At 49.8% G+C, this 13,121-nt stretch overlaps 1 protein-coding gene across 1 annotated transcript in view; it reads left to right on the top strand.

Annotated features, from left to right (window-relative positions):
* Positions 1-13,121, top strand: part of phf24 (PHD finger protein 24) — a 38,088-nt gene that overhangs the window by 17,711 nt on the left and 7,256 nt on the right. Inside the window, exon 3 of the mRNA XM_033018478.1 lies at positions 11,764-11,949. Within this exon, the coding sequence (XP_032874369.1) occupies positions 11,764-11,949 (186 nt within the window). The remainder of the gene's footprint in view (positions 1-11,763; positions 11,950-13,121) is intronic.

Below are 13,121 nucleotides of genomic sequence, written 5' to 3'. Positions count from 1 at the left end.
CAGGTCAGCTGATCAGCTGCTCCTTGAGGTACCAAGGTCTAAGAGGGGATAGAGCCTTTTCTGTTGCTGCTCCGGCACTCTGGAACACCTTGCCGCTGCACATCAGACAGGCCCCCTCACTGTCCATCTTCAAATCCTCCCTAAAAACACATTTTTATTCTTTGGCTTTCGACACTGGCTGAGTCATTGCTCCTGTTTTTAGTGCTTTTAATGTCTTTTAATTTTTAGTGTGTTTTTTATAGTCCTTCGTTTTACGGTTTTTAATGGGTTTTTAATTGTTTGTAATAGCTTTTTGTTCATGAGTTCTCATGTACAGCACTTTGTGGCAACTGCAGTTGTTTAAAGTGCTTTATAAATAAAGTTATTATTATTATTATTATTATCTCCAATTTAAACTAAAGCCCCTGTCCCACTTTCCCAAGTTACTCCCGAATTCCCCTGGAGACATAGGGAATTTCCTCAGTCTCCTCGGGAAGTGGAGGTGTTGATGTGATTTCAAGAGTTAAGGATCAGGTCAAGAGTATTTTATTGATATACCTATGCACAGGGGTGGCACGGTGGCGCAGCGCCAAAGACCCGGGTTCAATGCTAACCACGGGTGCTGTCTGTACGGAGTTTGTATGTTCTCCCTGTGACCTCGTGGGATTTCTCCAGGTGCTCCAGTTTCCTCCCACCTCCAAAGACGTACAGGTTTGTAGGTTAATTGCTTTTGGTAAAAATTGTTAATCGTTCCTGGTTTGAAGGATAAAGCTAGTGTACGGGGTGATCGCCGGTTAGCACGGACTTGATGGGCCAAAGAGTCATTTTCCATGCTGTATCTCTAAACTAAACTAAGCTAAATGTGCGGGTTTGCAGGTTAATTGGTTTCAGTAAAATTGAAATTGTTCCTTTATCAAGTATTGTCTTTCTGCTGACTGGTTATAGATAATAGACAATAGGTGCAGGAGTAGGCCATTCGGCCCTTCAAGACAGCACCGCCATTCAATGTGATCATGGCTGATCATCCCCAATCAGTACCCCGTTCCTGCCTTTTCCCCATATCCCCCTATCTTTAAGAGCCTTATCCAGCTCTGTCTTGAAAGCATCCAGAGAACTTGCCTCCACCACCCTCTGAGGCAGAGATTTCCACACTCTCTGTGAGAAAAAGTGTTTCCTCGTCTCCGTTCTCCTTATTCTTAAACTGTGGCCCCTGGTTCTGGACTCCCCCAACATCGGGAACATGTTTTCTGCCTCCAGCGTGTCCAAACCTTTAACAATCTTATATGTTTCAATAAGATTCCCTCTCATCGTTCTAAACTCCAGAGTGTACAAGCCCAGCCGCTCCATTCTCTCAGCATATGACAGTCCCGCCATCCCGGGAATTAACCTTGTAAACCTACGCTGCACTCCCTCAATAGCAAGAATGTCCTTCCTCAAATTAGGGGACCAAAACTGCCCACAATAGCACGCACCAAAAGCTTTTCACTGTACCTCAGTTCACATGACAATAAACTAAACTCAAAGTCAAACTAGTGTGTAGGATAGTGCTAGTGTATGGGTGATCGCTGGTCAGCACAGACTCGGTGGGCTGAAGGGCCTGTTTCGGCTCTGTATCTGTTTATTGCTCTGAAAGAAACTATAATGTTTACCTCGACCTATGTATCTCCAAACTCAACTATAGTCTAAAATGTAAACATACTGTAAAACGGAACAATGAAACTCTTACTGCTCCATTGTTTAGATTTTTGGCGAGATCCCGACTAGAATAGAAACGAGGGAAAAATATGGATTTTTAAAAATTACGATTGGGCATCAGTTTTGCGGACCGCATTTGGGTTTTTCCACCACATTTCCTTAACGTGATTTCCTTTTCATTACCAAGCTCATTGGTCTGTGTTGAAAATAGCCAGGGGTGATTTTACAGTCTTGTGACATCAGGCAGTTCTAACGCTCAGAATGTAACATCGTTGATGGTTACTCATTCTGACAACATTGATTCTAATCACATTCCCTTCATTGTTAAAACTGTAAAGAGCATGAAGGATGTTACTCAGCATTTGTGTAACTAGAAAAGTTCCTTGGGCGGCACGGTGGCGCAGCGGTAGAGTTGCTGCCTCACAGCTCCAGAGACCCAGGCACCACCCCGACTACGGGTGCTGTCTATAGGAGCAGAGAGGTCCTTCTGCAGTTGTACAGGGCCATATTGAGACCACACCTGGAGTATTGTGTTCAATTTTGGTCTCCAAATTTAAGGAAGGACATTTCGCAGGACTGTCTTCGGAAGGAAGAGGAGAAGTATAGGGTCTCTTCTATACCCCGTGACTCTGCTCTCTCTCCCCATCCCCCCACTCGTAACAAGGGCAGAGTCCCCCTTGTCCTCACCTTCCACCCTACCAGCCATCACACACGACAAATAATCCTCCAACATTTTCACCACCTCCAACGTGATCCCACCACTGGCCACATCTTCCACATCTTCCCATCTCCTCCCCTGTCTGCTTTCCGCAGAGACCGCTCCCTCTGTAACTCCCTGGTCAATTTGTCCCTTCCCACCCGAACCACCCCCTCTACGGGCACTTTCCATTGGAACCGCAGGAAATGCTACACTTGTCGCTTAACCTCCCCCCTTGACTCCATTCAAGGACCCAAGCAGTCTTTCCAAGTGTGGCAGAGGTTCACCTGCACCTCCTCCAACCTCATCTACTGCATCCGCTGCTCTAGGTGTCAGCTGCTCTACATCAGTGAGACCAAGCGTAGGCTTGGCTCGCATGTAGGAGAATGCCAGTGTATGGGGTGATCGCTGGTCGGCAGGGATTCTGTGGGCCGAAGGGCCTGTTTCTACGCTGTATCTCTCAACTTAACCTAGATATGGCATTGGTTGAGAAGATGTAGATTCCATGTGCGTGGAGTTAAGAAGGTGGAAGGGTTAAAAGATCCTGATACGAGTTATACGTGTAGGAAAGAACTGCAGATGCTGGTTCATACTGAAGATAAGCACAAAGTGCTGAAGTAATTCAGTGGGACAGGCAGCATCTCTGGAGAAAAAGTATAGGTGACATTTCGGGTCGAGGCCCTTCTTCAGACTGGAAGATCATTAGATCATAAGTGATAGGAGAAGAATTAGGCCATTCGACCCATCATGTCTACTCTGCCATTCAATCACGGCTGATCTATCTCTCCCTCCTAACCCCATTCTCCTGCCTTCTCCCAATTTCATTACCTCTGACACCCGTACCAATCAAGAATCTATCTATCTCTGCCTTAAATATATCCACTGACTTGGCCTCCACAGCCTTCTGTGGCAAAGAATTCCACAGATTCACCACCCTCTGACTAAAGGGACTGGAAGAAGGGTTCCGAACCAAAATGTTTTTCTCCAGAGATGCTGCCTGACCCGCTGAGTTACTCCAGCACTCTGTGTCTATCTCTGATATGAGTTATATACAGGCCTTCGTATAGTAGTCAGGATGTAGGGCACTATTTACATCAGGAAATAGAAAAATATATAGACACAGAGTGCTGGAGTAACTCAGCGGGTCAGGCATATCAGGCAGCATCTGTGGAGAACATGGATAGGTGACGTGTCGCGTCAAGACTCATCTTCACACAATGCTGCCTGACCCGCTGAGTTACTCCAGTGCTTTGTACCCAGCATCTGCGGTTCCTTGTTTCCACAGTAACAACTGGTTTTGTGCAGAGAAAAGGTGGCACAGTGGCGCAGCGACAGAGTTGCTGCCTTGCAGCACCAGAGACCCGGGTTCGAACCTGACTACGGATGCTGTCTGTACAGAGTTTGCATGTTCTCCCCATGACCGCGTGGGTTTTCTCCGGGGGCTCCGGTTTCCTCCCACACTCCAAACATGTACAGGTTCATAGGTTAATTGGCTTCTGTAAAAAATATTTACTGTAAATTGTCCCCAGTGTGTGGGATGTGAAATTGGGATAACATACAGATGGTCGTTGGTCGGCGCGGGCTCGGTGGGCCGAAGGGCCTGTTTGTGGCTTCGGCTCTTGGCGAGAGTGGGAGGGTGGAACAAAGGTTGGGTGCCAGTGTGGAGGAACTGCCTATGGTGTTGGGAGCTGTGAAGCGATCGCCCAGTGTGCTAATTACCCGGAGATTCATGCTGTCCCTGTTTACACATTCATGACAAACATTTCACTAATCACCCCAGGAAGAGCCAACATCTGTCTCTCTATTTTTCTGTTTCTGTTTCTTTCTGTTTCTGTTTCTCTCTCTATCTCTCTCTGTCTGTCTGTCTCTCTCTGTCTGTCTCTGTCTCTCTCACTCTCTCTGTCGCTCTCTCTCTTCTCTCTATCTCTCTGTCTCTCTCTCTGTCTCTCTCTATGTTTCTCTCTGTATCTCTGTCTCTCTCTGTCTCTCTCTCTCTCTCTATATCTGTTTCTCTCTCTGTCTCTCTCACTGTCTCTGTCTCTGTGTGTCTCTGTTTCTCTCTGTTTCTCATTATTCCCTTTATCCTGTATCTGCACACTGTGAGCAGCTTAATTGTAATCATGTATAGTCTTTCCATGACTATAGTTTTTCACTGTACCTCTGTGCACGTGACAATAAACTAAACCAAATCAAACTAAATTAAATCAAACTAAAAGCTAAACTAAACTAAACAAAACTGACTGAATCTAAAATCTAAGCTGAACTCCCCTCATCCCTGCTCTCTCCCCAGTGTGTGTCGCCACATCAGAAGAGAGCGGAAACAACTGCTTCTCACAGCCAGTTGTCACTGCAAGCCCTTGAGGACGGGGAGACTTAATAAAGGGCTTGCTGGCTCTGTCAGGATGCATCACAGCTTGGGCGGGGAACAGCTCTGCCCAAGACCACAAGAAATCACAGAGAGTTGTAAATGTAGCCCAGTCCATCACACAGACCACACTCCCCACCATTGTAGATGTAACCCAGTCCATCACACAGACCACACTCCCCACCATTGTAGATGTAGCCCAGTCCATCACACAGACCACACTCCCCACCATTGTAGATGTAGCCCAGTCCATCACACAGACCACACTCCCCACCATCGACTCCATCTACACTTCACGCTGCCTCGGGAAAGCATAGTTGGGGACACAGCATGGGAACAGGCCCTTCAGCCCACCAAATCCACACAGGCCACTGATCACCTGTTCACACCTAGTTCTATGTTATCCCACTTTCCAAGCCTACACCCTGGGGGCAATTTACCAAACATGAAGATAGACACAAAAAGCTGGAGTAACTCAGTGGGACAAACAGCATCTCTGCAGAAAAGGAATAGATGAAGTTTCGGGTCGAAACTGAAGAAAGGTCTTGACCCAAAAAGTCACCTTTTCCTTTTCTGCAGAGATGCTGTCTGTCCCCACTGAGTTACTCCAGCGTTTTGTGTCTATCTTCGGATTTAAACCAGCACCTGCTGTTCCTTCCTACACAATTAAAAAAAAACTGCATGTCTTTGGAGTGTGGAAGGAGACCGGAGCACCCAGAGAAAACCCACGCAGCCACAGAGAGAACGTGCAAACTCCACACAGGCAGCACCCGAGGTCAGGATCAAACCCGGATCTCTGGCACTGTGAGGCAGCTGTTCTACTGCTGCACCACCATTGCAGACATGCTGAATTTCCTTAGACTCTTGATACAGCGCTGAACCAGGCCCTTCGGCACCACCGTGTCCGCACCGACCAGCGACTAACACTATCCGACGCTCACTAGGGACTATTTACATTTATACCAAGCCAATCAACCTACAAACGTACGTCTTTGGAGTGTGGGAGGAAACCGAAGATCTCGGAGAAAACCCCCACGGGTCACGTGGAGAACGTACAAAGTCTGTACAGATAGCACACGTAGTCGGGATGGAACCCGAGTCTCCGGCGCTGTGAAGCAGTGGCTCTAACCGCTGAGCTGCCGTGTGGCTGTAGACATGCCTCGTCTCTCGAGGAAGATTGGTTTGATGGATCTATAGTACGATCTGATCTGACTGGACAGCATGCGAAACAATAGCTGACGTGACAATAATCAACTTAAAGAACTAAGCTCTGGCCCAGGGGGGCTGTAAATCAGAGCTGCAGCATCAGCAACACAGCAACGATCAGTTCTTTCATCAGTTCTTGAGTGTGAGATGAGTGATCGGCTCGGAAGGCTGGATATGCTGACATTCTTGAAATTTGAGCACTTTGTCCCTAGTTTAATTCTGGTGAATTCTCCAGAAGGTATCTCCATAAGTGATAGGAGCAGAATCAGGCCTTTTGGCCCATCCAGCCTACTCCGCCATTCAATCATGGCTGATCTATCTCTCCCTCTCGACCCCTTTCTACTGCCTGCTCCGCTTGAGCCCCGACACCCATCCGTCCACACTTTGGGGTGCAGTGTAGAGGAGGTAGAGGGGCCCATTTCGCGCTCTCCCCATCTCCCTTAACTGCAGGGTGGCCCAGTGGCCCAGTGGGTAGAGCTGTACTGTTCCATGTTATGTGTTGACAATAGACAATAGATATTAGGTGCAGGAGGAGGCCATTCGGCCCTTTGAGCCAGCACCGCCATTCAATGTGATCATGACTGATCCCCAATCAATAACTCGTGCCTGCCTTCTCCCCATATCCCTTGATTCCACTAGCCCCTAGAGCTCTATCTAACTCTCTCTTAAACCCATCCAGTGATTTGGCCTCCACTGCCCTCTGTGGCAGGGAATTCCACTAATTCACAACTCTCTGGGTTAAAAAGTTTTTTCTCACCTCAGTCTTAAATGGCCTCCCCTTTGTTGTAAGATTGTGGCCCCTGGTTCTGGACTCGCCCAACATTTGTCTAGGAAGGACCTGCAGATGCTGGTTTAACAATGGAACTACTGGGGAGTGTTGTAGGGCAGAAGGATCTAGGAATGCAGGCACATACTTCGTTGAAAGTGGGATCGCAGGAAGATAGGGTGGGCAAAAAGGCTTTCGGCACATTGGCCTTCGTCAGGCAGAGGATTGAGTATATACTGAAGATAGACATAAAAAGCTGGAGTAACTCAGCGGGTCAGACAGCATCTCTGGCAAAAAGGAATAGGTGACTTTTCGGGTCGAGACCTTTCTTCAGATGGTGATGTTTCGGGTCGAGACCCTTCTTCAGATGTTTTGAACCTCCAGTGATGCTGCCTGTCCCACTGAGTTACTCCAGCTTTATCTGTCTATCTTTGGTTTAAACCAGCATCTGCCGTTCCTTCCTGCACTGTTGATTATAGACGTTGGGAGGTCACCTAGCAGTTGTATAAGACATTCGTGAGGCTGCATGCAGAGTATTGTGTTCACATCTGGTCATCAGATCCATGTTGTCAAGCTGGAAAGAGTGCAGAGTAGATTCACGAGCATGTTGCCAGCATTCGCGGGCCTGAGCTAGAGGAAGAGGTTCAGCAGACTAGGACATGTGTCAAGCAGAGTTTTAAGGGGCTGTCCCACTGCGGCAAACTAATCCGCAAGTTCAGAAGAGTGAAGAGTCGAGGGATTAGGTCGCAGCAGTAGGGCAGCCCCTTTAGTTTAAGAAGGAATTGTAGATGCTGGTTTACACCGAAAATAGACACAAAAAGGTGGATTAACTCAGCGGGTCAAGCAGCATCTCTGGAGAGGCGATTGTAGGCTCCGTCTTACCTTGGTTATCGGTGGCAGCTCTGATTGATCTGAACTTTGTCATACCTCTAGTTGAGGCAGGGACTATAACAACATTTAAAAGACACTGTGCAGACAGGTAGGATTGGTGTAGATTTTGGTCGGCATAGTGGAGTTGGGCCGAAGGGCCTGTTTCCACACTGTATGTCTATGAATTACCTATTGCCCAGGAAACAATAAAGTCAGGGTGGCATGGTGGCGCAGCGGTAGAGATGCTGCCTTACAGCACCACAGACCCGGGATTGATCCTGGCTACAGGTGCTGTCTGTGTGGAGTTTGTCCGTTCTCCCCGTGACCTGCGTGGGTTTTCTCCGGGTGCTCCGGTTTCCTCCCACACTCCAAAGGAGCCTTTTTCACACTGATTGTAGGGGGAGGGGGCAGGAACTGGAAGTTCTCCGGTCCTCAGCGAACGAACAAGGGCCGGGCTCGACAGATGAAAAGATCAACACTGCCCAGTGGTTTGCAAATATTAATCAACCAGTCATCAGATTACACCGGTATCATCCATATCCACGACGCACTCGATCCCCCTGCGGTGACCAGCGTTCACGGAAGACCTCCAGAGTCCCCGTGAAACGTCAACTATCCATGTTCACCAGAGATGCTGCCTGACCGGCTGAGTTACTCCAGCACTCTGTGAAACGTCACCTATCCATGTTCTCCACAGATGCTGCCTGACCCGCTGAGTTACTCCAGCACTCTGTGAAACGTCACCTATCCATGTTCTCCACAGATGCTGCCTGACCCGCTGAGTTACTCCAGCACTCTGTGTGCTTATGAGTAAACCAGCTCCTTCGTCTTGCTGGCATTTTATGTGTGAGCAGATTTGAACATCAGAGGTCGGCATTAGTACACGGCAACTCTCTCAACTGGGGAGTGGTGGGTGCTGTCTTTACACCACAAACCCCAAACGCTACAGGGCCTGTCCCACTTGTGCGTCATCTGCGCGTCACGCATATGATGCGCGACTGGGGCACCGCGCGTCGCTGCCTACGTCACCATGCACCATGCACGCGTCACGTGCGCGTTACGACGTGTAAATGATGTAGCGTAATTGACGCGCAAATGACGCCCAAGTGGGACATGCCCTTACCTCGGAAACAGAACACCATGACTCACTTTTGTAATAACGTGGACTTGTTGTCCAGTTGTGTCTTTTCGCGCTAACGTTTTGTTTTTTGCATTTTTCTCTTTACAGTCATGCAGAATTTAATGCACAATTTATGCATGATTTGGGTGCAATTTATGAACAAATTATGCATAAATTATGCACAATTCGGTTAGATTTATGCATGTTATGATTAGCTTTAGTATTGTCATGTGTACAGAGGTACAGTGAAAAACTTTGTTTTGCACGCTATCCAAACAGTTCAGATAACACTACACATAAATACAACCAAGTCAAACTCCAGCACAATAGGTAGAACAAAGGGGAAGATACAGAGTGCAGAATATAGTTCTCAGCATTGTAGCGCATCAGTTCCAGAGACAAAGTCCAATGTCCGCAATGGGGTAGAGGTGAATCGGACAGCACCCTAGCTTATGGAAGGACCGTTCAGAAGCCTGATAACAGAGGGGAAGAAGCTGTTCCTGAGTCTGGTGGTGCGCGCTTTCAAGCTTCTGTACCTTCTGCCGGACGGGAGCGGGGAGAAGAAGGAATGACCGGGGTGGGACAGGGACAAGTCTTTGATTATGTTGGCTGCTTTCCCGAGGCAGCGTGAAGTGTAGATGGAGTCGATGGCGGGGAGTCTGTTCCGTGTGATTTAAGTTTATGCATAATTCACGCACAATTTATTTATATTTTATAGATTATTTGTGAATAATTTGTGCATGATTTGTACGTAATTTATGCATCATTTATGGATGATTGGTGAATAATTTAAGACTATGCTAAATTTGTGTATGATTTACACTATGCATGATCTGAGTGTAATTTACACTTCATTTATAGATGAATTGTGTCTGATTTACATAATTCATGGAAGATTTGTGTATGACACGGCACTTCATTTAAGGATAATTTGTGTATGACTTACACAGTTTATGGAAGATTTGTGGGTGATTTATCTAAAGGGCCTGTCCCACTGTACGAGTTCATTCAAGAGCTCTCCCTAGTTTAAAAAAAAATCAAACTCATGGTAAGTACGTAGAATGTACCTAGCGGGTACGTCGGAGCTCGGGACGTCTCTTAGCGGCTCGTAACGCTAACGGCAGGTACTCAGGAACTGCGGTAAGCTCATGAAGACTCGTGAAGATTTTTCAACATGTTGAAAAATGTCCACGAGAGCCCCGAGTACCCACGAGCGGCCATTACCGTAATTCTCTGAGTTCGAATCAGGGGAAACTCGGGAGAACTCTTGAATTAGCTCGTACAGTGGGACAGGCCCTTTAGTCTACATCGAATGCAGCTGCGTTCCTCTCCCTGGCCTTATGGTGCAGTGAGCTGCCCTGTCTCTCTCCCCCTGTTCCTCTCTCCTCCTCTCAACGCCCCCAATCCACTCTCCCTGTCCCTCTTTCCATCTGTCTTTCTCCCCCTGTTCCTCTCCCCTGTCCCTCTCCCTCTCTCCCCGTCTCTCTCCCCGTCTCTCTCCCCGTCCCTCTCCCCGTCCCTCTCCCCGTCTCTCCCCCCGTCCCTCTCCCCCTGTCCCTCTCCCCCTGTCCCTCTCCCCCTGTCCCTCTCCCCCTGTCCCTCTCCCCCTCTCTCTCCCCGTCTCTCTCCCCGTCCCTCTCCCCGTCCCTCTCCCCGTCCCTCCCCCTGTCCCTCTCCCCCCGTCCCTCTCCCCCCGTCCCTCTCCCCCCGTCCCTCTCCCCCCGTCCCTCTCCCCCCGTCCCTCTCCCCCTGTCCCTCTCCCCCTCTCTCTCCCCCTCTCTCTCCCCCTCTCTCTCCCCGTCCCTCCCCCCGTCCCTCTCCCCCCGTCCCTCTCCCCCTGTCCCTCTCCCCCTCTTCTCTCCCCCTCTCTCTCCCCTCTCTCTCCCCGTCCCTCCCCCCGTCCCTCTCCCCCCGTCCCTCTCCCCCCGTCCCTCTCTCCCCGTCCCTCTCCCCGTTTCTCTCCCCGTTTCTCTCCCCGTCTCTCTCCCCGTCTCTCTCCCCGTCTCTCTCCCCGTCTCTCCCCCTGTCCCTCTCCCCGTCTCTCCCCCTGTCCCTCTCCCTGTCCCTCTCCCCGTCTCTCTCCCCGTCTCTCTCCCCGTCTCTCCCCCTGTCCTTCTCCCCGTCTCTCTCCCTGGCTATACGGGGCAGTGAGCTGTCCTGTGGCCCCATCTGTCGTTTGTGGAAAGGTTCTTCTGACCAACACCTTTGACCACAAGTCCATCGGGCAGTGGTCAACACGGAACTGCCGGGAAATGACTCCATGGATCCGGTGGCGTGGTTCCCAGAGCAGACTGCCCAGCTTGTCTGGCAAAATGCCTCCTCGCCAGAACTCACCAACAAGCACCAAGACCTGGCTTGGCTGGTGGTGAGGGGAGCCCTCCCAGTCAGATCCTTCCTGCACCGTCGGAACCTCACTACCAGCGCACGCTGCCCTTGGGATGGCTGCTATGGAGAGGAGACGGTCGCCCACCTCTTTGCAGGGTGTGGATTCGTAAAGAGAGTCTGGAGAGGTCAGCAAGGGTGCCTGTCACGGTTTATTCCGAACAGCTCCGTCACAGAGGTCTCTGCGATTTACGGACTGTTCCCAGGGAGGCATTCAGAGACTGACATCGAGTGCTGCTGGAAGGTCATCAACTCGGTGAAAAACGCTCTTTGGTCTCCCCGAGCTTTGTTGACCACCCTGCGTCGGGGAATATTGCCGACTGGCCCGCTGCAGACTGCAGGAGTACATGCTGAGGGACGCACTGAAGATCGGAGCAACCAACGCCAAGGCTCGGTGGGGGAGGCCCACAGTCTACGGTCCTTCCGCTGCTGGTCATGGGGGGTGGGCAGGGTGTGGTGGAGACGCCCCTCAAAACAAGGGAAGGGATCCCACACCAGTGGGCCACATGAGTGGCAAGGGTGGGGGATAAAATTGTGAAATTTGAGCAATGTGTGTAGACTGTATTGAATGTTTGTGTAGCCTCCGGAAATGTCGGATGAATTTTTTGCACAGTTCATATTTATTACCTGAATAAAGTCTATTTTCAAATTTTTTTTTTAAAGTGTCCCCTCTGTGCCTGCAGGTGGCCAGTGCGGAGATGTGCGACGTGTGTGAGGTGTGGACGGCTGACGACCTCTACCCCTGCCGCATCTGTAACCGCGTCTTCCACGACGGCTGCCTGCGCCGCATGGCCCAGTTCAGCCCCGCACACCTGCAGGAACTGCGGGAGACGGCTCACACTGCCCTAGGGTGGAGCTGCCACTACTGCGTGAGTGGGCAACAGGAGAGGGCAGTGGAGGGGAGGGGTGGAGGGGAGGGGAGGGTAGGGGAGGGGAGGGGAGAGGGCAGGGAGATGGCACACTCTGCGTAAGGGTTTGGACACGCTAGAGGCAGGAACCTTGTTCCCGATGTTGGGGGAGTCCAGAACCAGGGGCCACAGTTTAAGAATAAGGGGTAGGACATTTAGAACAGAGATCTTAGAAACAGTGGGACAGATACATGGATAGGACAGGTTTGGAAGGTTAGGGACCAAGTGGGACTAGGGTAGCTGGGACATTGTTGGCCGGTGTGGGCGAGTTGGGCCGCAGGGCCTGTTTCCACACTGTATTGATCTATGACTCTATGAGGAAAATCTTTTTCACCCAGAGAGTTGTGAATCTGTGGAATTCTCTGCCTCGGAAGGCAGTGGAGGCCAATTCTCTGGATGCTTTCAAGAGAGAGTTAGATAGAGCTCTTAAAGATAGTGGAGTCAGGGGATATGGGGAGAAGGCAGGAACAGGGTACTGATTGGGGATGATCAACCATGATCCCAGTGAATGGCGGCGCTGGCTCGAAGGGCCAAATGGCCTACTCCTGCACCAATTGTCTATTGTCAGTCTAACATGGGCAGGACCTACACAGTGAATGGTAGGGCTCTGGGGAGTGTTGTAGAGCAGAGGGATCTAGGAGTACAGGTACATGGTTCCTTGAGTGGTCAAAAAAGCATTTGGCACATTGACCTTCATCAGTCAGAGTATTGACTATGGACGTTTGGAGGTCATGTTGCAGTTGTATAAGACGTTTGTGAAGCCACATTTAGAGTATTGTGTTCAGTTCTGGGCACCATGTTATAGGAAACATGTTGTCAAGTTGGCAAGGGTGCATCGGAGATTCATGAGGATGTTGCCAGGACTAGAGGGTGTGAGCTACATGGAGAGGTTGAATAGGCTGGGTCTCTATTCCATGGAGCGCAGGAGGATGAGGGGTGATCTTATAGAGGTGTACAAAATCATGAGAGGAATAGATAGGGCAGACGCACAGAGTCTCTTCACCAGTGTAGGGGAATCGAGAGCCAGAGGGCATAGGTTTAAGGTGAAGGGGGAAAGATTTAATAGGAACCTGAGGTGTAACTTTTTTACACCAAGTTATGGTGGGTGTATGTAACGAGCTGCCGGAGGAGGT

Source organism: Amblyraja radiata, chromosome 3 (genome assembly GCF_010909765.2).
Source record: "Amblyraja radiata isolate CabotCenter1 chromosome 3, sAmbRad1.1.pri, whole genome shotgun sequence".
NCBI lineage: Eukaryota > Metazoa > Chordata > Chondrichthyes > Rajiformes > Rajidae > Amblyraja > Amblyraja radiata.
The sequence above is the reverse complement of the archived record's forward strand: the minus strand, read 5'-3'. Positions and strand labels throughout refer to the sequence as shown.